General features: G+C 43.9%; 1 protein-coding gene across 4 annotated transcripts in view; it reads right to left on the reverse strand.

The window, feature by feature from the left end:
• The window catches only part of LOC117363175 (melanin-concentrating hormone receptor 1-like), a 102,534-nt gene that overhangs the window by 40,031 nt on the left and 37,765 nt on the right, over positions 1–24,738 (reverse strand). For 3 of the 4 annotated variants that reach the window (XM_033950551.1, XM_033950549.1, XM_033950550.1), the window contains exons 2-3: positions 21,434–21,839; positions 18,985–19,996 (exon numbers count right to left, since the gene is read on the reverse strand). In XM_033950551.1, coding sequence (XP_033806442.1) covers positions 18,985–19,532 — 548 coding nt within the window. In that variant the 5' untranslated portion in view covers positions 19,533–19,996; positions 21,434–21,839. The remainder of the gene's footprint in view (positions 1–18,984; positions 19,997–21,433; positions 21,840–24,738) is intronic. The other variant, XM_033950552.1, reaches the window with a different exon arrangement.

Genomic DNA, 24,738 nt, shown 5'->3' on the forward strand with positions numbered 1-24,738 from the left:
ACCAGGGCTCCGACGATGAACCCCCCAACAAAAGAGCCTCCGTTTTTTCAAAGTTGATTTTCAAACCCGAAAATACTCCATACGTTCGAATGAGGGACATCAGGGCAGGCATTGTCCGGTTTGCATTATTAACATATAAAAGCATGTCATCAGCGAACATACTAATGCGAAATTCACTGGAGCCCACCTGAAGACCCTCCAACCCCACATCCTGACGAATTCGAGCTGCCAAAGGTTCGAGTGAGAGAAGAAAGAGGAGGGGGCGAGAGTGGGCAGCCTTGACGTGTGCCCCGTCCCAAAGGAAAGGGGTTAGATAATCCACCGTTCACCAAGAGCTGGGACGTGGGGCGATGATATAGAGCCAGCAACCAAGCGAGAAAGTCCCCCTGGATCCCGAATCGGGCAAGTGTCCGGAATAGGTGGGGCCACGAGACCATATCGAATGCTTTTTCTACATCCAGGTTAGTGATGAGCGCCCTGTCAGAAGCGGCTCGAGGGTGTTGTAACACTGCCAGGACCCGTAGAAGATTCATGGACGCGTGCCTACCGGGTACAAAGCCGAATTGATCTTCGTGGATGAGTGTAGGTAAGAATTTATTGAGGCGTGCCGCCAATATACTAGCCAAAATTTTCACATCTTGGTTAAGAAGAAAGATGGGGCGGTAAGACCCCAAGGCGTCAAGTGGGCGCCCAGGTTTAGGGAGAATAATAACATGCGCCCTATTGTGTGTGTCCCCAGGGGGAGTGGTACTGCGGAGTCCCATAAAGTATTGTTGTAGGGAGACTAGAGCCGGGGGATCCAGTAATTTATAGAATTCCGGGCCGAAGCCGTCGGGGCCCGGTGCTTTAGCCACTTTGAGCTTTTTGATAGCAACCTGCATCTCCTCTCCCAGGATAGGACCATTGAGGGCAAGGCATTGATTTTCCGTCAGGGTGGGTAGATGGAGGCCCTGAAAAAAACGATCATTAGCGGTCGCGTCATAGGGTTGCTCGGCGTATAGGTCGGTGTAGAATTGCACAAACTGCTCCGTGACGGCCGAATGAGTGACATGCGTGATGCCTCGATTGTCTTTAATGGAAGTAATAGTGTGACGAGTTTTGTGCGGGCGCACCAAGTTAGCCAGCAATCTCCCCGTTTTATCCCCCCAGCGGTAGAGTTTGTATTTGTAACAGTATATATTACGTCTGGCCCTTTGCTCCAGAAGGAGGTTAATTTTTTCCTTAACGGCGTACATGGCTTGTTTGGAGGAATCGTCAAGACGAGAGATATGAAGAGAGCGAAAGCTGGCAAGATCCCGCGACAGAGCCAAGAGCTCCCCATCACGCTTTTTATTCAAGGATGCCGTGTAAGCCAGTATGTAGCCTCGCATGACCGCTTTAGCCGCCTCCCAATAGACAACGGGGTCCACATCTGTAACTGAATTAGTGTTATGGAATTCATCCCATCGTTTTTGAAAGAATTCTCGAAACTCCGCATCCTTGTAAAGGAATGGGGACATCCGCCAGATACGGCTCGCGACCGTGGACCCAAAGTGTAAGTCAAGGCCTAGGAGAGCATGGTCAGATACTATCGGTGGTGAAAGGCTCGCCGCCGATAAGTTCGGGAATAGAGAAGCTGATATGAGGAAGTAATCAATGCGAGAATGAGACGAGTGGGGGTGAGAGTAAAAAGAAAAATCGAGTTCGGTTGGATGCAGCATGCGCCAAGAGTCCAACAGTCCCAACTCCTTAGCAAGGAAGTGTACCCCTCTATTGAAATGGCCCTTAGCCAGTCTATGATCCCACTGGGGGTGTGCAACAAAGTTAAAGTCACCTCCCAGTATGACCGGTTGAGGCAGGAGGGGTGCCAAGTGACCCACCACTGAGGTAAAGAAAGCATGAGAGTAAGTGTTAGGGGCGTAAATATTGCATAAAATTAAAGGTTTGCCCCATAGTTCACCTACCAAAATGAGAAACCTCCCGTTGGGGTTATCAATTTGGCTGTGCAAGTGGAAGGGTATGTTCTTATGGATGAGAATAGCCACCCCACATTTCCGGGTTGTAAATGATGCTGAATGTACTTGTCCCATCCAGCCCCTACGCAGTTTCCCGTGTTCCCCAGAGTTCAGATGGGTCTCCTGTAGGAATGCTATGTCTGTGTGTTCACGCTTTAGATATGCTAAGATTTTTGTACGCTTAATGGATGAGTGAATCCCATCTACGTTCAATGATTTAACATGCAATTGTACCATTTAACTTACAAATATTCATAAAATATGCAGTAAATAACCAAAATATGAGCGGTAGAGGCTGTCCCAGCCTATGCCTCCACCCACTCATGAAATACCGAGTTATCTTGCTCATACAAGAACATTGACTCAACAGTGGAGAACCCAAACAATCATCCAGACGACCCACAAACAAACTCCTCATACAAACCCGAACCAAACACGCAATCAATCCCCCAATCATTCTCACCCGACCCCCCCTCCTCAACCCTCCCCTCCCCCTAACTCCAGCATGGAAAACAATGCTAAACCCCGAAGGTACAGAAAATAGAAAACAAACAACTCCGGGCCATGCCCCTAGTGAATAATAACATCAAAGCAGATATAGCACAGAAAACACTGTTAACATGTCCGTTTCCCTGGTGGAGCACATAGAGTCAGAGAACAGTAATAGCATCCGGTGAGGGCCCCTTAGCTCAAGCAGCCCCCTGCATGCCCCAATTCCTCAACTCCGGAGCAAGGTACGCTTGGGCGTGCGGGAGCAGAGGTGTATGCTGCAGCGGTAGGGCAGCTGCTCAGCAGATCAAAAACAGTGGGGCGCCGACATACCAGCACCCGCAGCTATGCACAACACCGCAGCTCAGCAGGCTTGGCCTCCCACAAGGAGACGGGAGAAATTCTCCGAGGCCATCGTTCCCCCTGAAGGACTGCGCAGCGCTCCCGGAGGGCTATAATATTCCATTAAGGGGCGAGGTGAAACAGCCGATGATCTCAGGACTCTCAGTCGCCCCTGCAGCCAGCAAAATGTCTATCCGGGGTGCACCTCAAAAGGCGGCTGGGGCACGGTGATCCTGCTACGCTCTCGATAGCGCAGGGAGCCCCCAGAGATCACAGTAAAAAGCCCGCCGGAAGCTCTGCAGAGTCTCCACATTCCACCAGCGATTAAAGTTCCGTAAGCTCCCCTCGCCACATGCAGGGGTGCTAGATGTGATAGTAAGGTAAGTTTTGAAACAGTCCAGGGGAGAGTCAGGCAGTCCCGGGCTCCTCACGCAGCGTCGCCGGCAGGCCCTGGATAAACCGCTCTAATTCGTTCGGTGTCTCAAAGTATTGAATTTTGTTATTAAAGGAGACACGAACTCTGGCTGGATAAAGCAGAGACACCCATATATTGCGTTGATAAAGGGTGTTACAGTGAGGTGCCATTGCCCGGCGCCGAGAGGACACCTGTGGGGAGAAGTCTTGGAAGACGAGAATCTTCTGCCCCTCATAAACGAATCCTGCCCCACGCCGGAATCGAGCGAGTACCCGCTCCTTCAAAGCAAAGTTTAGAAAGCGTGCAAGGACAGGACGGGGCCGTTGTTCATTTTCTCTCCGGCTCCCCACCCGGTGAGCTCGTTCAATTTGCACTTTCTCCCCCGAGGCGTCCATTTCCATAACGGACGAGAGCCACGTTTCCAAGCTTGTACGGAGGTCCACGTCCCTGATGTTGCTAGGCAGACCGATAAATTTCAAATTGTTTCGGCGGCTCCTGTTTTCATGATCATCCAGGCACTCAAAGCATGTGGTCTTTGCGGTCTCCAGGGCCCATAAGCGTTCCTCAAAACTTGCGGTTCGATCTTCTTGCTGGGCCACTCTGTCCTCCACCCGCTGCAGCCTCCCCGCATGGTTTTCGATCGTTTCTCTGAAATCCTCCATGAACGTCTGGATTTTTGCCAGTTTATCTTCCATGACGAGGATAAGAGATTTAGTGAGTTCCTGGATAGCCGCCTCCTGGATCGTAAACATCGGCACCTCGTGGCTCTCCGCCATCTTAGAGTAAGGGAGCCTCACCTTCCCATGGGTGTCCCGCTGTGCTCTCGCCGACATTCCCTGCACGAAGCCCCTCAAAATTCGCTTCAGTAGCACCCAATAACTCCAGGAAGACAGTGGAGGGGAGATGGGAAATATTTGAGTTCGATTCTGTGCGATTTAGCAGGATTCAAGGCAGCATGGCCCGGAGCTGTGCAGAGGCACGTCCGATCAACTGCTCAGCATCACGTGACCCCCTCTTGGCTCCCTTTTTGATGAAGATGTACTTCACAGACAGCAAAAGAGAGCTCATCTCCAAGATAAGAGGCTCCTCCTCCACATGCATCCACTGAAGACAGCTGTACCAAGAAGCCAGGTCTCGAACCAAGATCTCTTTGGAAGCTTTGGAAGTTATAAGAAGTTTAAATGTATGCAGAAACAGATAAGGAATCAGTGAAGTAACTGTCCACTTTGCTATGCAGTACACCTAGAATAAACTTCTTGAGTTCATGTGTCATGCTCTCTTTGTGGCTTTATTCAAATCCAGGCTAATAGCTCACATTATTGAGGCTGATTTTAAATCTTAATCCTGATTTTCCTGTTGATACCCATGCTGTTTTTAACCATTTCTGTTAATCTCTTATTTATACAATCTGTCTGAGGAGAAGCAGAATGCCATTTTGACTGTAAAGACTGAGCTCTGAAAACTCCACCCCCTAACTCCCACCCCAATTTTCCATTGTATATTTACTGTACACTTAATGCCATTATTCACATTTTGCCGTTACATCAATAACCACTACATAAACTTCCTCCACTGCCAGACACTGGGTGAAGTAATAGAAAACCCTTCTATTGGGCTTTCAGAAGCTTACCATGCTATACCAGCACTAGTCAAAATTCAAACTGCACCAACTCTGCCTATGAAAAGTCAGTACTGCAAATATTCTAGAATCCCAGTATACCTTCAACTGGGAAAAGAGAACAAGCTGGACTTCTACAGAGTTCTACATTTTCTTTACACCTAAGAGTTATATTTTCAGATCTTCAGCTTATCACTGGCCTGCACAAATGGGTCCAGAAGGGACAAAGAGGATTTCCAAGGCCTGTGGCCACCATGAAGACCTAAGTAGATGAAAGGAAGGTGATAGATGAAGTAAAAGGGTTCTTGATCCACAAGTAAATCTTCAAGTCCATCTGCTATCAACCTCCTGCTAGACTGAAATAAAACTCTCAGCTCTCATTTCTTAATGAGAAAGAATGACTACTTGGACCAATGCACATCCAAAAGATCTCCATTCTAGAAAACTCAGATAGAATAGTTCTGGCTTTAGAGCAGTCCCACGCATGATTAAAAAATGTCCCTCTTGTGTTCTTCATAAAAGACTGCAAGGTCTTTGACCAGGGAGCCCCTTTCCTACTCATACATCATGTGTAAATTATTTATCATGATTTTGTGACCATGTTTCAGAGAGGTAAGTGAAAGTAAGATCATACTATAGGAAATGCACTTTGCAGGGCTAGTCTGATGACTCGGTGCTGCACACTGCTGTGCAGAGGGTCATATGCTTAATTACCAGATCTGATCTTCTGCTCCCCAGGTCAGACAGGGCAGGAGAGGGTGCAGTTGCAGTGCTCAAAGCCCTTGAGAAGGAGGGAGTCTTAATCATTGCACAACAGTAACCCCTAGTGGCCATACTTAGCATCCATGTTAGCTGACTTGTTTGTAGCTCCAACAGCTGGGCTCAGTTAGAAGAAAGACACATTTCTGTAAGAGGAAAAGAATCATAGGCAGTCGTGAGTGAATGTTCTTGGTACCATTGCCCAATAGAGGCTGGTTTTCATTGAGCTAAATACATACAGGATGAGGAAGAAACTGCCTGGACAAGAAAGAAAGGGAAATCCACTGTGTATAGGTGAAATTTTTTAGGACCACATATGTGTGCTTGCATGAATTTGTTTATTTATGCTGTTATAAGCTGAAAGGAAAATGGACTTGATTGATCAGACACATGGCAGAATTGCATAGGCAACCTGAGGCTCCCTTACTGGAGAGAATGATGCATAGCTTGTCATTGGAAGTGGGTACATTTTAGAGCAGGGAATGATCATTTCTAAAGCAGATATGTGAAGTTGTTCCTCCAGAAGCTGGACATCTTTACCTTTCTATTTTCTAGCGTACAATCCTTTAGAGATATCTTACCCATGCCCTTATCTCCCCACAACATCGTTCCGACGAAGATTGGCAGTTCAGTTGCTATGCTGTAATTGCTGCTGCCAGCAGAATGAATGTAGCATTTCAGACTGCTTGAGGCCTCTGCTGGGCTCCAAAAAAATACAATTAATAATCTCCTATTTTCCTAAGCCTTGAATATAATGCAGCTTTTAAAATCTGGCAACCAGCATTCACAATATGTACTGCATTGAGAGACTCATTCTCTGGTTCCTGCCTTTAAGAAGCTGTCAGGTTTATAGTCTTGAAATTAGCTCCCTCTGGTGATGAGAAACAGCAGTTATGACTACTACTACTACTACTACTACTACTATTTATCACTTATATAGCGCTGAAAGGCATATGTAGCACTGTAGAATCTAACTTGGACAGACAGACATGACATATAGGGTTAAGAATGCAGAACCCAAGGTGAGAGAGTTGAAAGCAGTCTTGAAGAGGTGAGCTTTTAACTGGGCCTTGAACACTGCCAGAGACGGAGGCCATCTGTAGGAATTCGGGCAGCTTGTTCCAAGCATATGGCACAGCAAGGTAGAAGGGACAGAATCTGGAGTTGGCAGTTGAAGAGAATGGCACACATAGGAGAGACTTACCAGCTGAGCGGAGCTCGCGGGGGAAACGTAGGGGGAGATAAGTGAAAAGAGATAGTGAGGGTCCGCTGAGTGAGTACATTTGTAGGTCAATAAGAGGAGTTTGAATTGTATTCGGAAACAGATGGGAAGCCAATGAAGCGACTTTAAGAGAGGGGTAACGTGAGTATAGTTCAGCTCTCACAGAATATGAGTCGTACAGCCAAATTCTGGACGGAGTGGAGGAGAGCGAGAACAGGCTTGTGCAGTCTGTCCAACAAGAGAGCTTTGATTTAAGTTGAACCTTAACCACAGAATCAGCTGAGTTTCTCTTCCCAGCTAACACATCCGTACCCAGCAACCAGCATTGAATCTCTGACCTATTTTTGGCCAGTTGAGACATTGCCGGTTAGGACAATATTCAGCAGCTAGCCGGCTAAGTTCAATGGCCAAAAATAGACCACCCTTTTACGGAGCTCTGTCTGGCTGATGAACTTAAGGAAAGGAATTATATACTGCCTTTTGATAGTTATATAACCACACTCAAAGTGGTTTACATGCAGGTATTTCAAGCATTTTCCCTATCTGTCTAGGTGAGCTCACAAATTATTTAATGAATCTGGGGTAGTAGAGGATTAAGTGACTTAGCAAGGGTCACAAGGAACAGCACAGGGTTTGATCCCATAACCTCAGGGGGCTGAGGCTTTAGTTCTAACCACTACGCCACACTCTCTTCCTAGCCTAACTTAGCTGGCAAGCTGCTGAATATTGGCGGAGACCAACTTTGTCATATGAGATAGTTGGTCACCAGCCAATTTGCTAAGCTGGATATTGAGTGGGACATAGCCATCTATCTCCTGCTGAATATCATGGGATAGATGGCCATGAGTCGTTCTCAGCCAGCTAAATAGCGCTGAATATTGGTCTCTCCATCTCTAAGATTACCAACTTCCTCTGCTCCCTGTCTCTCCAACCAAAAACTGCAGTACATCAGGTTTCAACCCCTTCCAGCCACATTAAGAGTCACCAGGTTACCCAGTTTAGAAGGAAGACTTTGTTTTAAACTGACATCCCAAAAGTGGTGTAGTGTACTTGGGAGTCCTTGAGATCAATGCTGCAAGTCCCAAAATGCATCACAGTAGGGTTGCTTGAAATCCAGGACTGACTTAAATCTCCCTCTTGGACCTGAGTAACTTAGCAGCTCTGCACTAAAGAGAGAGGCAAAAGTGATAGTTCTTTTTGGCCCCTACGCAGATGCGTCCCTTTCTCAGTCTTCTTATATACACGTTCCATCCAAAGATACCTCCATACATATGAAATATTTAGGGCTTAATTTTAAGGAAAAAAGAAAGAAGTGGAGCTGTGGAGGGGATAGTCCAGGGCTGAGTGTGAACTGTGTGAAGAGACTATTTCAGACTAGAGCAGCGATTTTCAGCCCAGTTTTTGGGACACCTCTAACCAGTCAGGTTTTCAAGATTCCCATAATGAATATGCATAACATAACGTAACATAAAATCAGATTTCTATATCACATAACCATGGAGTTCAATGCGGTTTTCAAAAGGTTAATTAGTTAAACAGAATAAGTAGAATCAAAGAAACTAATCTATCTATCTATCTATATATATAAAATCGGAGGTATGTATGTGTGTATGTATGTATGTGTGTGTGTATGTGCCACGATCACGCAAAAACGGCTTGACCGATTTGAACGAAACTTGGTATGCTGATCCCTCACTACCTGGGATGATATGTTCTGGGGGTCTCGCGGCCCACCTGCACACGTGAGCGGAGCTACAAACAGAAAATCACATTTCACCCATTCATGTCAATGGAAAAAATGTAAAAAGCTGCCATTCTCACAGTAATTCAAAAACGACTTGACCGATTTGAACGTAACTTGGTATGCAGATCCCTCACTACCTGGGGTGCTTTGTTCTGGGGGTCTCGCGGCCCACCTGCACACGTGGGCGGAGCTACAAACAGAAAATCAGATTTCACCCATTCATGTCAATGGAAAAAATGTAAAAACCTGCCATTCTCACTGTAATTCAAAACCGGCTTGACCGATTTGAATGAAACTTGGTATGCAGATCCCTCACTACCTGGGGTGATATGTTCTTGGGGTTCTCGTGGCCCACCTGCACACGTGGGCGGAGCTACAAACAGAAAATCACATTTCACCCATTCATGTCAATGTAAAAAATGTAAAAAGCTGCCATTCTCACTGTAATTCCAACTATAAAACACTTTCTATGACACTATAACCACTAGGGACATCGTTTCTGTTCTAACTGTGTTTGTAACTGTTTCCTTCATGCACCCCAGTTCATAATGTTATTACATTACATGAGTACTCACATATGCTGAACTAGGAACACAGGTTCCATTCTGAACCGGGAACAAACTGCATGGAGTTTCTTTTCAACCTGAGTTTCCACATATTGAGTTGTTTAAATCAATACTGAAACTTTTGGATGCCACTTATTCCAACAGATCTTCCTTTTCAGTTTAAGAGCTTGCAAATTCCAGTGAGACTTGCATTCTCTATCACAATCAACAAATCACAGGGACAGACTATTACATACTGTGGAGTGGATTTAAGATCTCCCTGTTTTTCCCATGGACAACTCTATGTTGCTTGATCAAGGGTGGGTTCACCCAAGAATTTATATGTTCTTGCTCCTGGAGGTGAAACTAAAAATGTTGTTTATAATCAAGTTTTGTGTTAGTTGTATTGTATTCATTTTGTCAAATATTTCACATTATAATTTGAATATTGTACTTTTTATAAAGCTGTAAAAAAATAATTTCATTCACCACTATAAAGTATCTTTATTTCAATCCATTTACTGTGTTATTGCTATAATTAAATACTCGTGCAACGCCGGAGCATCAGCTAGTTGATTATAAAGTTTGAAAAGAGATAACATAACATAAGAACATATGAGTTTTTAATTATCTTCTCAAATGAAAATAGGAATGAGACGTAAGGAGAAGATGATGAAAGACCTTGTCATAGAAGGCTGCTTGAAAGGAAAGTGTACAAGCGTGGTATCTCTTACTTTTACAACCCTTGACGGGTGGAAAAACAAAAAGGGGATGAGATCTCCTGTTATATCTCTGAGACGTAGCCAGGTATAGAGGGACCTGACAGAAGGCAACTTTGTAATATAAACAGCCCAGCTTGAAAATCACACGAGCCTCCACATGATAAACGTGCATACACTGCCTCCATTGTATGCAAATCTATTTAATGTATATTCATTGTGGATATCCTGAAAACCAGACTTGCTCAGTGTCTCTTGAGGACTTGGTTGAAAACCACTGGACTACAGCAGGGGTTCCCAAATGTCCTGGGGGAGGGAACCCCAGCTAGTCAAGTTTCAAGTTTATTGACTTTTAATATACCGACCATCAACAAGTATCTGGCCGGTTTACAATAAAATATTTAAAAAGAGGTAAAGATAATAAATATTTTAAAAAGATTATGAAAGTGTACATTAAGGACATTAACTGGACGGACTTGAAAGTGAGGGTAAGAGGGAAAAGAGGGGAAAAGTTACATAATTAGAAGAAGAAGGAAAAGAGGGAATAGGATAAAACATATGGGGAGGGGCCGCTTTATAAAAGCGGTTGGTTGAGTAAAAAAGAGATGCTCTAAGCACAGGTAAAAGCGTCACGAAATAAAAAAGTCTTCAGGCTTATCTTGAATTTATCAAGTTGTTGTTCGAATCGGAGTTGATGTGGCAGAGCATTCCACAATGTTGGAGCGACTACTGCGAAATTTATTTTCCTGGTGTAAAAGAAATCTTTTATGGAAGGAATTAACAAGAGCTTCTGATCGCTGATCTGATTACAGGTTTCCAGGATAACCATAATGAATATTCATGAGTTAGATATGCATACAATGGAGGCAGGCAGTGGCGTAGTGAGGGAGGTTGACACCTGGGGTAGTAACATCCAGCATCGTTGCGCCGAGCGCTCCCCCGCTGTTCCCTGCCGCTTGAGTGCCCCCCCCCCTCCCACGTACCTCTTGAAATGTTCGCAGGGCACCTCTCTTCCTCTGTGCCCTCTCGTGTACTTCTTTAAATGTTCATTAACGTGAACAGCATCTTCCACCTATTGCTCGCACTGGCTTCTGCTCCTTTCTGACATCCCGTCTTGGTCCTAGGACCAGGACATGATGTCAGAAGGAAGCTGAGGCTGGCACGAGCAGCACATGGAAGATGCTGTTCACGTTAATGAACATTTAAAGAAGTACACGAGAGGGCACAGAGGAAGAGAGGTGCCTGCGCCCCCGTAAAGACGGTGCCCAGGGTGGTCTGCCCCTCCACTTCCCCATACTACGCCACTGGAGACACTACTGGCTGGGGTTCCTCCAGGACAAGTTTGAGAACCACTGGACACTGTCACACACACATAAACATACTCCTAGCATTGAACAGAAAAGGTTTTGAATTAAGCAGTAGAGTGTCCGGCTCTATTATAGGCTCACCCCTTCTCTAAATATTCCTGCAGACTGCCTGGAAGGGAATGACTGGAACAGAACAGCGCTTCTGCTTTGGTTCTGGAGTCTGAAAAGAAATGGTGGCACTGAGTTCCGGGGCATTTCCCCAGAAACAAAGTCCTGGAAATACTTCCTTAATCTAAGAGCTAAGAAAGTCCCAAGGTTCACATTCTACTTCCCTTGTAGTCTCTTTGCAAGCCCAGGGCTTATGACCATGACAAGGTTCACCATGAGTTCTTCACCAGGTTGCCCCATCCTTTCTCCCACTTTATTCCTCCATCCTTCCTTTAACTCCTGCCACCATTTTTTTTTTTCCTTTTCTAAAATCCCAGGACAGACACATGGCAGAATGAAAAACAACTGTCCATTTCCTCTCCTTCTTCAAACTTACTACCTGTTCCTCGGATCCCATTTCTACAGTTCTCTTTCCTATTTCATTCTGCTGTCATCCTTTCCATCTGTCATATTCTCTGTTCACATGTATAATGCAGCACATTCAAAACAAAAAGCCTCACAGCTTAAAGGGTATTAAAGAAAACTATCATTGTTCAATAAATACAATTTATATTTTTTAAAAATTATGTATAGTGCTCCTAACACTGTAGATAAGACTATCAGAGTGGTGTTTGAGCCTCCAACTTGTATGGGTCTCCTGATGCAGCATAATGTGAAATGTAGACCTTGTCAGGACCCGATTAACATGGATGTAAATCATGGAGTACTTTTGAGATAAGTACTGCAAATTTATATGTTGAAGTATTTTTAAGATTCACTAAAGACACTTGGTATTACTTATGTTGATGGGTTTAATTCAATGATTGCACTTTGTCATAAGCAAGGCTGTTTAAGTCCTTGAAACTGTGACAGTTTTATGAACTGCTTTATGAGCACTATACATAATTTAAATTGTATTTAGGGAACAATGATGGTTTTTTTTAATATTCTCGGTTCATCACTTTCCACTGCAACTATCCCTGCTGCCTTCAAATATGCTGTGATTATACCAAGCCCTCAAAAAACTTTCTTTGGATCCTTCCTATCCTATTAATTGTATCTCCCTCCCTTCATTCCATTTGGCTGTGCTGTTTATTATCACTATCTTGGCTTTCTTTCTTTTTTCATCCTCATCCTCATGAACTTTATTTGATATATTGAAAACTCCAAAAATAGCTAAGCGATTTAGTCATAAATATAGAAAGCAGGGCTGTGGAGTCGGTAGATAAATCATTCGACTCTGACTCCTCAGTTTCTGGTACCCACGACTCTGACTCCAGGTACCCAAAATTGTCTCCGACTCTTCGACTCCGACTCCACAGCCCTGATAGAAAGAACAAAAAAAGATTGACAAAGGAGAACAAGAAGGCACACTTTAGGTAGCAATGCAATTAAACATTACTGATTGTATTATTTGTACTCCCATACCAAATGCTGATAAAATAATAGCATCAGTCATTGTAGTGCCTTTGAATACTTCTGAAATTCTGGGGAAATTATTAAGTTTGGATCCTTCTGAAACTAAGCGGGATTACATTAAACTTGGACTGTAAATTTCTCAGAGTCAGTATCAGACGATACCACATTGATGGCAGAATGGCGTTTTCAAGGATGTGAAAACTTACATTTCAGAAATATCATGGTGCAATGTCAATACTTACAATTACATAATGGGTTCATGGTTGGCTTTCAATGGTATGTTTATCACACAGTGGCCATGGATGTATGTTCCCACTGTAGTAGCAACTGTGAACTTGATTTTTTTTTTTTTTTTTAATAATTACGAGTATGGAACGTGGCCAATATGTGATAGCTGGTATACTGTACATATCCTTGCAGATGGAATGGGAAGGGATCAAGTGTTTGGGAGTTATGTAACAAATATGGTGGTGTTAAGAATAATACTTCTTATATGTATAATGGAACTGAAGTATTAGTAGAGCATTATTTTCTTTGTGGAGTTATATAGGTCATAACATAATTTGAGGAGCAATGCAGAAAAGAAGAAGTCTAGTGAAACTGTTTGCTAAAGATTATAATGGACTGAGAAACCCTGGGAATTGGTGGGACACTTGTACTCTGTGGTTTTCAAGTCTTGAGGTAATCTATTGTGAACTACTAATTGGGATAATTGTATTTTTTAAAATTTATTTATTCAATTTTCTATACCGTTCTCCCAAGGGAGCTCACAATGGTTTAAATTCATTTATTTCAGTAGGTACTCAAGCATTTTTTCCTATTTGTCCCGGTGGGCTCACAATCTATCTAATATACCTGGAGCAATGGGGGGATGAAGTGACTTGCCCAGGGTCATAAGGAGCAGCATGGGTTTGAACCCACAACCTCAGGGTGCTGAGGCTGTAGCTTTAACCTCTGCACCACACACTCCCCTATTTATAGTTGTTGCTATCTCAATTTGTTGCATTTTATCATGTCTCCTAGCTTTTTGCCGTTGATTGTTAACCTCAGTTACTACTAAGACTATCTTTTTCCACATAGAGAATCAAGACAGCTACAGGTCCTGAAGAGCCCATGCCTCTGTAATGCCAGAGACTTTTGCTACAGAATTTGGAATTCTGTACTATACTTTCCTGAATGTCCAGCCTGTGGCTGGCCAAGAGGGAAATGAGTGATTAAAAAAATGGTACTGTGGACCTGAGATACAAAAAGGGCCAGGAGAGATCTGTTATGTAGCCTGTGGTTTTCATTATAGCAAACTATTTCTACAGCTTATTTGAAGAATGAGGATCCTTTCCCCTCCCCTCCTGTACTGACAGTACCAGCTTTGAAGAGAATTTACATCAGTGTAGCCTGGCTAGAGACAAGTAAACTTCAGTGCTGTGATAACAACATGGTAATTAAAGAAGGGATCTGTCATCTTTCAATATTTACAGACATTTTCACTGACTTGTATCAAGCTAGGACAAAGAGGCCAAAGAAACTATTTAACCAGAGAGAAAAAGGAATTTTCTTTGAGTAGGGCAGAATCGCCAGAAGAACTAACAAATCAATTCTGAAAGAGATCAAACTGGCTATGTCACTCAGGGCCCAAATGATGAAGTTACGACTGTCTTATTTTGGTCACACCGTCAGAAGGCATATAGGGACAGACTTAAAGATCTCAATCTGTATACTTTGGAGGAAAGGTGGGAGAGGGGAGATATGATAGAGACGTTTAAATACCTACGTAATGTAAATACGCACGAGTCGAGTCTCTTTAATTTGAAAGGAAACTCTGCAATGAGACGGCATAGGATGAAGTCAAGAGGCTCTGGAATAATCTAAGGAAATACTTTTTTACAGAAAGGGTGGTAGATGCATGGAACAGTCTCCCAGAAGAGGTGGTGGAGACAGAGACTGTGTCTGAATTCAAAAGGGCCTGAGATAGGCATGTGGGATCTCTCAGAGAGATAATGGTTGCTGTGGATGGGCAGATTAGATGGGCCATTTGGCCTTTATCTGCCATCATGTTTCTATATTTCTATCAATGGAGAAGGACATTATGTTTGGGAAGATTGAAGAAACCAGGCAAAGAAGGTGACATGCAATCAGATGGCTAGACATGTTAAAAACAATCACGGAGATGACTCTGGAGGACCTTAACAGACTGTAATTCATCAAGTCACTAGAACTTGAGCACGAGTCGATGACACCTAACTAGGCCAGAATAGAGACTGTTACAAGTCTGAATTGCTCTACTCCCTCAGAATTTCTTCATATTCATAAGAAGCATGTATGTATCATTTACCCAAAGTTTTAAAGTATTTGTGTATATTTTACCAAGGACAGAAAATAACAAAATAAAAAATTATTATTAGTGAAATTCTGAGTTTTTCTAAATTCTTGATGAGGAGAAGCACTTTTTTTTAATGACCATTTGCAGCGTGATCACACACCAAAAATTTCACCAGGAATCTAGGCCCAAACGTCAGTTACCTGGATATCTCACTGCCATCTGAAATGCAGCATGGCTAAGACAGAGATTTTTATCTTCGCCCTAAATTCATCTCCCCTTTTTCCCTTTCCTTATTGTTGTGGATATCTCTGTCACCTTTGATACCTCTTTTTTTCTGTATACATATCCAAACACTGCTAAAACCTGTTGTTTCTTTCTGTATAACATTAACAAAATTGTCCCTTCCCTTCTGAACACACTTCCAAAATCCATATTCATACCCTCAACTGCCTCAGACTACTAGAACCCACTTCTCACAGGTCTCCCATTGAACCATCTCTCTTCCATTAAATCTATTCAAAATTCTGCTGCACAACTTATCTTCCATCAGTGTCACTACATTCATATAACCCCTCTTTTCAAGTCACTTCATCGCCTCTGTTCTGTCCCAGCAGCCTTGTACTAGATTTATATTACAATTCTAAAATGTGTTGAATTCTATTCACACTTCTTAGGATTTTTAGTTCTGTTATTTCTTATCATGGTATGTGAGCAATGCATTGTGAGTAATGTAGTCCCATATGTACTGCAGCCACCCCTACTTAGTATACAAGCTTTACTCCTAGTGGTCTTTTCTTTTGCAACTGAGCTTCAGTCCATTGTCTACCTGCTATCATTTCCCGATTGTTTTTATTATTTTTGTTCTGATGGGTCAGCCAGGATATGACCTCCTCTGTGAACTGTTCTCAGGCTCTGGCCCTATTGGTTTCTTTGCCTCGCCCTTTGGCCTTGTGGGTTTCCTTCTTGCTTTTTCCTGACCCTGCAAGACAGACACTTCCATCTTGTCCAGGAGCATATGATCCCCTGAAGCAAACTGATCTTTTTACTTACTATTGTCCAACTCAGCATCTTACCTCTGAAACTACTTCCACCTCTGCCATAAAGCATTTTCTCTTCAAAACTCCACTTCCACATACAGCTGCAGCATTCATAACCATGAGGTCTCTTGCCCCAGGGAGGCTACCTTCTGAATTCTTTACTACAAACTATGAGTAAATTAGCTACATTTATTCAATAAAGTAAATTTTAGAAAAAGAAGAGACTTTGGAGGTGATTCTGGACATGGCGCTTGCCACGGCAGGTGCCTACAAAATGAATACATGCTACGTGTCCATCACGGAGAGGCGCTGCTTCCAGAATCGTGGTGAGCAGGGACCCTAGGCACTGGAAATGTAGGCCAAGGTTTAACCGGCACTTAGAGTCCTATCAGAATTGCAGCATATTGACCCTAAAGTCCAGCGCCACCCCTAAACACACCTACTTCTGGGCTTCGGTGTCACTACATGCCATTAAATGCCAAGAACCTAGGCACCAGTCTCAAAGGCTACGTAACGGCAGCTTTTTTTTTTTTTTTTTACGAGGGTTTAATTGGGTTTTAATGGTGAGGCCAATTATCGCACCACTTAAACCCAATTAAACTACTTATGCTAGACACCAGTAGGCACGATCTAGGCACTTGCTGGCACATAATGTAAGGTGACTTGTTTGTGAATCCAGGCCTTCTTGTGTGTACTGAAGTTCAAGATTATACTGCCTGGATATTAAGCTTGTGTATGTACTAAGAGGGCCATTTCTATATACAACCTAACATCTTAGCTATAAGTGCATACATTCTGTAATTCCTCAATATTTCTTATTTTATATTATTTATAATTGCAAACCACTTTGATTTGTCCATCTGGTAGAGCAGCATATCAAGCCTCTAATAAACATAAACACTACCTCTCCTCCCACCCTTCCTCTAGAACTCTACTCATCAGCTAAGTCACTCTCTTCTCCAATGCCAACTTCAGACTCTATTCTTTACTATTATTACTACTACCAGTAGTGTAGTGAGGGTAAGAGGTGCCCAGGGCGGTGGCCCCCTGTGCCCTATGCCCCCCTGCTCCTTACCTGTCCCCCATGCCACACTCGTGTCCTCCCTTCCCCATACCTCTAAATCTTTGCCACTGTGAGCAGCTTCTCCAGCTTGCTGCTTGCGCCAGCGTTGGCTTTCCATCTGGTGTTACTTCCTGGTCCCACGACCCGGAAGTGATTTTAGAGGGGAGCTAGACCAGCATGAACATCAGGTGAAGTTTTAAAGATGTACTGGAGGGGGGAGTGGGGGAGGGTGTGAGCATGACATGTGGGGGCAGAGAGGTGTCAGCACTCCCACTAGGACAATGCCCGGGGCGGTAGCCCTCCTGCCCCTCCTTACTACGCTATTAACTGCTACTACCATTTCTATAGCTCTGTTAGATGTACAGTACACATAATCTATTCAAGACAAACCATTGGTGTTTGATCTGAGTGGACTACAGGGGTCCTGGTCTGACCAAATTTTCAGCTGTTAGAGTGGTGCAACTTTTTCCTTCGCTCTTGCCTGTCTCTCATCCAGAGCCACAAGCAAACTTATCTGTAGTGCCGGCAGCAAAGCCAACTGAGAGACAAGCTCATGCCATTTTGCAGAGGACTGAAGCACTGATGGAAGGTGGGAGTAGAGAGTTGATTATGAGGCCAGGGCTGGCAGTTAGGAGAAGGGTCATTTGGTGGGTCTGGGAGAAAGGACCCAAGTGCTGATGGAGGTGCTGGGTCTTGGTGAAAAGAGTTGAGGTCGGTATGAGAAATGAGGATGGCAGAGTTTAACTATTCTCTGAGTGAAAAAATATTTCCTCCTATTGGTTTTAAAAGTATTTCCCTGTAATTTCATTGAGTGTCCCCTAGTCTTTGTAATTTTTGACGGAATGAAAAATCGATCCACTTGTACCACCTGTTCTACTCCACTCAGGACTTTGTAGACTTCAATCATATCTTCCTTCAGCCTTCTCTTTTCCAAGCTGAAGAGCCCTAACCTTTTTAGTCTTTCCTCATACAAGAGGAATTCCAGTAGTAGGTAAAAAGATCAGTTTGCTTCAGGGGATCATATGCCCTCCTGCCAGACGCGATTTTGAGGAAGCTTTTCAAAACCCAGACAAAGTGCTGGGTTTTGAAAAGCTGTCCGGACCCCTGGACATGTCCTCAAAAAGGACATGTCTGGGGAAATCCGGACTTCTGGTAACCCTACCCTTGGCTCTTCAGCCAGGCCTTTAATGGAAGAACTAACTTGCTAGTCACATAGACAAGGAGTGACACTTGTTTGCACATACTATATAGCAGCATATGTTTATCTACTTCTACCCTCAATGAGATAATTTTCAAGCACCAGTATGACCTCATGTGCAACTTTCTTCAAATTAGTCCCTTATTTTCTAACCTCTGTTACTCTATCTCTTCTATCTACTGTATATACTCCTTCTTTGCTTACACCCTGTGCTATCTATTAAAATGTTTTATCGCACGTTGTGTTGACTATTGTAATGTAACATACTATGCCATACTTTGTATTGCAATCAGAATTTATTTAAATACTGTAATTGTTTATTGCTTATGTTTGACTTATTTTTTGCTGTAAACCATCTTGAGTGAACTCCTTCAAAAAGGCGGTAAATAAAGAAATATTATTCTACTTTGTCATACAGACCAGTGCATTTAGCACATGAACATAAAAGGGAATTTGGCACCCTGCCTAGAACTGTGGATAACTTAGGTAATAAATATTTTAAAGAAATAAATAATTTTTTTTCTGTTCAGTACCTTGCAAAGTGTGGCAAATCTACATGTTTTCATGGCCTTTACAGCTTTTTCTGCGTTTGTCCCCTTAGCTGCCTGGAGGGTGAAATCTGCTTTTAAGGAAATTAAGGTCAATTTACCTGTCGATACAGAGGACTGTGATGATTGCCACACTGGTGAACTGGTTATTGAGGTCAATGGCAGTGACAGCACGGCACAGAAAGTCACCAAAGATCCATCCCTTTTCCTGAATCAGCTGATGGATGATAAAAGGCATCCCCACAAGGAAGAGTAGGTCGGCTACAGCCAGATTCAGGATGTACATGTCGGACACCAGCTTCTGCTTGCAGCTGAGCAGGATGGAAATCACCAGCCCATTGGCTAGCACACCACACCCACAGATGAGGGCATACACCACTGGAAGCACCAGGGAAATGGTGGGACTCATGAAACCCTCCTCAACAAGAGGTTCATCATAGTCCATGGGAGTGGAGACCAAGGGATCCAACTCACAGAACCTTAGGGACAAGTTAGAGAGACTCAAGTCAGAAGGCTTAGAGAGGTTCCAGCCCACATTCGTGTCACTGCTTCTACCAAGCAAGGCAGCAACCAACTCCCCTGGATGTGAAGAGGTGGGATGGTGTTCTTGTAGCTGGCCTGAGAGGCTGGAGAGTTCAAGCACAGCCATGTTTTAAAGAGGCAAATCCAACACTACAATCAACCTGCAGGGCTTGGTCCAATGGGGTTACGCTAATCCACCCCCACCAGAAAAATGGAAGGCAATTCATCAGGCGTCCGGAACTTTGATAAGGTTCATCTTTCCTCTTCTTTGTTACTTGCTGAAATGACGCCACCACTTGGAAAGTAAGGTCAAGGATGTGCAGGCACTTTGCTGCCCTTTCTGGGTGAACAAAATAAACTGCCACTTGAAAGTGGCTGAAGGTCACAGAGAAGAAAGCTCTCTGCATAAATTCAAAGCAAGTCTGCTCCGGTGGAGGCATCTGGTCAGTCAACTTCTGCCAATTATATTCAGCATCTGTTCCCTGAAGAAGGGACAAAGGGTAGGAGCTGGGTGCTTTGGTGCATGGTGTGCCTTAAAGCGACTGAGAAGCTACTGTGTCCAACCTGACAGGCCATCTTTACTTCTTCTCCCTGTGGTAAGACAGAGAAGTGAGGGCTGGTAAGAAATCTGCCTTCTATTAGCCAAGTCCCCCCATTACTTGTACTCTTCCCATACAGAAAGTGTCTATTATAAGCCTGAATTTAGAACAGGACAACCATGTGGAAAGTCCAGAAAGAGGCTTCTTTAAAGAGAGGCTCCTGCCCGGTTAAATCCTACTGAGTGAGCCAGCATTCAATCTTCAGCAGCCTTTAACTGGTTACTATGGCTGAATATCACCTCTAACCAGCCATCTCCTAACCAGATAGGTTACAGGCAGGCAGAGGGTCAAGTTAAGGTGAAGTAGCAACTTAGCTGGTTAGCAGCAATTTTTGGTTCACTAACTGGCTAAGTAACCCCATAACAATAGGACAGCAAAACAGCTGTCATAATTTTATATGGCAAGTTAACCGGACACTGGTCTGAATATCGGCAAATGCCTGGTTAAAATTCTTGGTTGGTGGTCATATCCGGATATTCAGTGCTTGGAGCCGTGCATGCCCTGCCATTGAATATCTGTGGTTAGTTTGGCCCTTGGCTTACTGGCCACTTACTGCCACGGGCTGAATATTGACTCCTACATGTATACGTTGAAACTCTAGCTCTGCTCCATCCACGCTCTGCTCCCAGAAACACCTACAAGCAGCACACATGTAAGTATTCACTGCCTTGTCACTATGTGTGTATACTGATGGGAAAATATTATAAAAGGCCTTTTCTGTGTGTAAAGCAGCCTTTACATGTGGCAAACCTTTCATAAAACTACCCCCTATTTTCTCAGTGTCCATTATAGGTAATCAAATAATAATACACTGCATCTGACACATGTACCAAATCGGGAAATGGTATTTTGTCTAGTCTAAGAGGTGGTTATTATAAGCAGATGTGGTATAGCGTTACCTGTTGGCATGGAAGCTCCCTGTCTCCACTAGATGGCGCCTTCCCTCTCTTTTTGTGAAAAGTAAGCAATAATTTCATAACCGATAATTTTTGTTAAATTTATGGTTTCACCAGCTCCACACTTATCTATGACCCCATCTGGCTGTTTCTTAGAAGAAAAAAAACATTTCTAGTTGTGTCACAACTGGATGGACTTGGACTTTCTTTCGTTTCAAAAATAAGCCTCTTTCTCTACTAATGTTATGCAGTCTTTGTGAAGGCCGCTTTTTCTAGAGAGTCCTGTGTCTTATCACCTTAACATACATAACATAGTAAATGACGGCAGATAAAGACCCGAATGGTCCATCCAGTCTGTCCAACCTGATTCAATCTAAACAAAATTTTTCAGGTACATGTGCTTCAGAATCAGCTCCACAGAAATATCATGAACTGATATATTTCCTCAATCTTAATAACTGGTGTGTTGTAAGTCTCCTATTTTTTAAGCCAGATAGGACCAGAGCAGTGTGCATGCACCACCAGGTCCTCACCTGTGTTACCTGCAGAAGCCCCTATCTCACATCTGAAGTCCTTGTTTGCAGCACATTGCTGTACAATTGCTAAGTCAGCTGCCCTGTCCTTTTTTTTTTTTTTTACATGTCTTGTTCTTAGGGCCTGATGTTTAGTGGTACTATCCACCTGCAATGTACAATTCCTTGGTTTTCAGAATACAGTAGATTTTCTTGGTTATCTAAACTTTGCTCAGATTTGAAGGACTGTTCCGCAGTCTCTGTTCTCCGCAGCAGGGTTCCTTTGTTGCTGTGCCATTCTGTGCATCACTGGATGTCATGAGACCTCAGAAGGAAGACTGCAATCTCTGTCCAGCTGGCAGCAGGAAATGATCGATCCATAAAAACAAGCTGGGACCTCCCTTTCTCTTAGCATCCCACTTGTTTCCTAAAACCAGAAGAAAGTAATATAAGCACCAGAGAAGTGAGGAGTACCTTTTCAATTGTTATTTCGGTCTAATTTACAGTTCACTGTTTAAAAGAAAGTACTGTATACTGGAAATTAACTAAACCATCTCGGTCAGCTTGATGACCTTGCCATGGTACAGTACAATGCACTGCCACACAGGAGACCAGGTTTGATCCTGGGCCCATCTTCCATTACTCCTGAGACTTGGCCAGATAGAGGGATGCTGCATAGGTTTTAGTTCACTGTTGTGACACCTAGCAGCTAAACACATGGTATACACATAGGAAGCTCTTTAGAGCTGTGGTTTGTAATTCAATCTGGAGAATAGGGTAGCTTCAAAATGTTGTGCTTCCACCAACTCCTGGCCAGTGCCTCCTCACAGTTTGCTACCTGGACCATGCCAGCCCTGAGAGGAAATTCTGTATCATGCATATTCACCCAAGTTTGGATTGTGGATTTCAGGATGATAGGCATTAGAGGTTCAGGGGTGACAAACAAATGTTGCAGTGCATCCAATACCTCCCCCACCCAAAAACACAGGCTACAGCACTAACGAGAGTAGATTACAACCAATGCAAAGTGTCAGATTTTATTGTTAGAATTAAAAAATACATATTAAAAATTTCTTTCCAAAATCACAGGATTAAATATTTAAAGTAAAGAGAAAACATTTTCTCTTGCCTTTCTGATTTTCTCCTTTCCTTCTCCGATTCCAGTGTTCCTTATACATTTCCATTCCCATACCCTTTCCGTCTTTCTCCCTTCACTTTCCTGTGACCATCTTCTTCCTGTCCCTCTCATTATTCCCCAGAGCCGGCGTTAGGGGAGAGTAAACAGGACAACTGCCCTGGGTCCCATAGCTCTGGGAGGCCTCCTAAGGGCTGGTATACCTTGCCCCTTCTTTTGGCGCCAGTCCAGCATTGCACTCAGCTTCCCCGTACAGCTGACAAACTGACTGTGGCAGTGATTCTTCAGCGCTTGCCTGTGGCCTCCATCCTGCTTTCCTTTTGCCGTGGTCCACCCCCAATGATGCAACTTCCTATTTCCTCTTGGGCAGACCGTGGCAGAAGGAAAGCACGGAGGAGGCCACAATCATTGCTTTAGAAATGTTGCCATGGTCAGTTTGTTAGCAGGACAGGGAAAGCTAGGGCAACATTGGACTGGTGATGAAAGAAGGGGAAAAGCCTGTCAGCCCAAGGAAGCCCTCTGGACCAGCTGGCTTTTTTAAAAAGTAGAATGGAGGAGGGGTTTAAAGAAGTACCAGACTGGGGTGGGGGAGATGAAATGAAGGGGAAGAACTTGTGGGGCCTGGAAACAGAGGAGATTTAGAAAGATAGCGGACAATGATCTGGAAGAAGAGAAAAGGAGAGAAGCTAGATGTGGGGTGGTGTGGAGGGAAGGAGAAAGAGACACTTGAAGGGAGGTCAGGCTGGAAGAGAAAGATATAGGATGGAAGGGTGGGTGGTTGGGAAGAGAAAGGGAGAGATGGTGGACTAGTGTGGGAAAGAGATGTGATGGGAGATCAGTTGGGAAGAGAAAGGGAGATAAGTTGGATCTGGGGATGGAAGGAAGGAGAAATGTTAGGTCTGGGGGTGGAAAGGAAAGAGAGATGCAGCATCTCTTTTTTTTCCCTCCATCCTATTGTTCAGTATCAAGGGGAGGGGAGGAAGAAGAACAACAACAGAAAAGAGGGAGAAATGTTGGACCATGGGGTGTGGGGAGAAAGAGATGAACCCATTGGAGGACAGGAGGGAAGAGAGGTAGTTGCGTCTGGTAGCGCTATAGAAATAATTAATAGTAGTAGTAGTAGTAGTAGTAGTAGATAAGAAGATGCTAGGTGATGGTGCGAAAGGAACAGGGAGATATAGCCTAACGAGAGTGAAGAGAGGGAGGGGGATTCTGGAAATTGTAGAGCCATGTGGAAGAGGTCAAAAAGGACAGGACAAAAAGATGAGTGAGACAACTGTGAGAGAGTAGTGAGTACAGTGGTAGAAATGTAGTAATTGGGAAAGGAGTGAGATGGAAACGGGAGAGCTAGAGCATAAGAAAGGGAGATGGAAAGTTGGTGTGTAGCTGAAAAGTAAAATGAAGAGTGAAATTTGAGTGGATGGAGAGGCAAAAAAGAAAAAAGGGTGGGAAGAGCTAAAAAGGAAAAATCAGTATATCAAAGACAGGTGTAGAGAGGGAATGAAACAAGACAGGAGAGAGGAGAAAAGATCTTTGTATTGTGTTCAGTGGTTTAACAGACAGCTGATGGGGGTGGGGCTGGGGTGGGGAGGAGGGAGGGTAGGCAGTGGCCCTGAGACCAAAATGGATCAGCACCAATTTTCTCCCTGTCCCCCAATGCCCCTTGCATCAAAGCAAAATATAAATACCTAAGCTGATGGGGAATTCCCAAGCCCTGTCAGCTGACAACCTCTTTCTCCAGTCCATGAGCCAGAACTTTCCAAGCTCTGCAGCTGGTGGCTAGCTGCAGAGCTTGGAGATTTCTGGCTGCCAGACCTTAATTTCTGCCCTGAGCCCCAGCATATCTAAAACCGGCCCAGGCTGGGGCAAGGGAAGAAGGCAACACAGTGGAAGGGTTCTTCCCTGCTGTGTTCAAAAGTCCATTTGCTGCTGACATATGGTAGATATCATCCCCCGCACCTCAAGGATTTTAACTTACCCCATTCCACCTCACCCTAGCCCCTTCCCACCCTGCCCTTCTTTAGCCTCCCCAAGCGTCTGAATTACTGACCACTTATGATTGGAGGTGGCATGAGCAGAAGCGATCCCAAGTGATTCCTGCCCATGCCAGCTTCAATCTCAAAATGGCTGCTGCTATATTGCAGCAGTCTTTTTTTTTTTTTTTTTCAATTTAACAAACATTCCCTCCCCT

The sequence above is a fragment of the Geotrypetes seraphini genome, chromosome 6 (assembly GCF_902459505.1).
Source record: "Geotrypetes seraphini chromosome 6, aGeoSer1.1, whole genome shotgun sequence".
NCBI lineage: Eukaryota > Metazoa > Chordata > Amphibia > Gymnophiona > Dermophiidae > Geotrypetes > Geotrypetes seraphini.